Genomic DNA, 1,591 nt, shown 5'->3' on the forward strand with positions numbered 1-1,591 from the left:
TTTTTTCTTTTGGTCCCCCCCCACAATGCCCTTCCCCCCCCCCCCCCTTAATTAAGGCGATATCCGCAACGCATCGCACCATAGAAATAACCCAGCAGCTATTTCAGCCAGCCATATGATGTTAATCCTCTGCCAGCGCATAAGAAAGAAGTCTTTTATTATATTTTTCTCCAAAAGCCTGTAAAAATCAGTGCGTAACGTGCGTGCACGGCTCCTCACGAGTGCTTAGTCACCACGGCCCATGGCGTGCAGCTGGAGCGGTGCGCACCAGAGATTTTTTCTTGCTGCAGACATGCTTTGAATTAAAACATCCAAGCTCGAGCCCGAGAGGTTCATTAAAAATGGATGAAGAGCTGGTTTATAATAATCTGGACCCAGGCCAGTTTTCACGCAGAGATCTGAAGCGCTGGCCTCATTTGCCTGTTCTCATTAAAGGAAAGGAGGGGAAAAAAAAAAAAGTTAAATTATGAAAAAGCGAGTAAAGATGCTCGAGTCCCCGGGAGAAGAGGCTTTATCCAGGTAGCAGCCTGGATTTACGCAGTTAATTCTGAATTAACAGCCTCCTTCAGGAGCTGGGAGAGAATAAACCAGTAGCTGCCGTGGTTTAAACCGGTGGGTTGAATCTGTCCTGGGAAGTTTGTAGGGCTGTATTTCTGGGATGGGGACTTTTGCATCCATGGGGGGACTCCCAGGAGCTATTCCGCAGCAGGGAGATGCTGGGATAGGACCCCGGGGGGTTCCCGCTTGCCTCTGGTCCTCAGCCCCGTCCTCCCGCCGGGTCTTTTCCAGCTGCCAAATCGCAGCCAGAGGAGACGCCGCAGCTGATGCGGACGCGGAGCGACGTGGGCGTACGGCGCCGGGGCAGCGCCCGCACCCCCAGCGAGCAGCGGCGCATCCGCCGTCACCGCTTCTCCATCAACGGGCACTTCTCGGGGGGTTCCCGCTTGCCTCTGGTCCTCAGCCCCGTCCTCCCGCCGGGTCTTTTCCAGCTGCCAAATCGCAGCCAGAGGAGACGCCGCAGCTGATGCGGACGCGGAGCGACGTGGGCGTACGGCGCCGGGGCAGCGCCCGCACCCCCAGCGAGCAGCGGCGCATCCGCCGTCACCGCTTCTCCATCAACGGGCACTTCTACAACCATAAGGTGAGCCCCGAACCTCGCCGGCTCCCCAAAACCTCTCCCGATGGGAGACCGGTGGGGAAATCCAGGGGAGGGTTTAAATGGACTTTGCACCCCGTAGACGTCCGTGTTCACGCCGGCGTACGGCTCCGTCACCAACGTCCGGATAAACAGCACGATGACGACCCCCCAGGTCCTCAAACTGCTGCTCAATAAATTCAAGGTACGTTAGATATTTCCCCCCCTCCCCGCGCTCCTGGGTTGCTCTGCGTGGGGAATTTATATCCCACGGATATAAAATGCAACAGCGGAGCGAAATAATGGGATTTTTTTTTAACTGCTGGGAAAGTCGAGGGCAGAAACGTGGACCTTTAATATTCATTTATGTCTCCGTTCAGATTGAAAACTCGGCGGAGGAGTTTGCGCTGTACATCGTCCACACCAGCGGAGGTGAGTCTGCAAAAAAAACCCCCC

The 1,591-nt window shown here is 55.5% G+C and overlaps 1 protein-coding gene across 1 annotated transcript in view; it reads left to right on the top strand.

Moving 5' to 3' along the window:
• RASSF2 (Ras association domain family member 2) overlaps nucleotides 1–1,591 on the top strand; it is a 10,981-nt gene that overhangs the window by 8,066 nt on the left and 1,324 nt on the right. Inside the window, exons 5-7 of the mRNA XM_019470636.1 lie at nucleotides 962–1,141; nucleotides 1,239–1,340; nucleotides 1,516–1,567. Of these exons, the coding sequence (XP_019326181.1) occupies nucleotides 962–1,141; nucleotides 1,239–1,340; nucleotides 1,516–1,567 (334 nt within the window). The remainder of the gene's footprint in view (nucleotides 1–961; nucleotides 1,142–1,238; nucleotides 1,341–1,515; nucleotides 1,568–1,591) is intronic.

This window comes from Aptenodytes forsteri, unplaced genomic scaffold (assembly GCF_000699145.1).
Source record: "Aptenodytes forsteri isolate BGI_AS27 unplaced genomic scaffold, ASM69914v1 Scaffold127, whole genome shotgun sequence".
NCBI lineage: Eukaryota > Metazoa > Chordata > Aves > Sphenisciformes > Spheniscidae > Aptenodytes > Aptenodytes forsteri.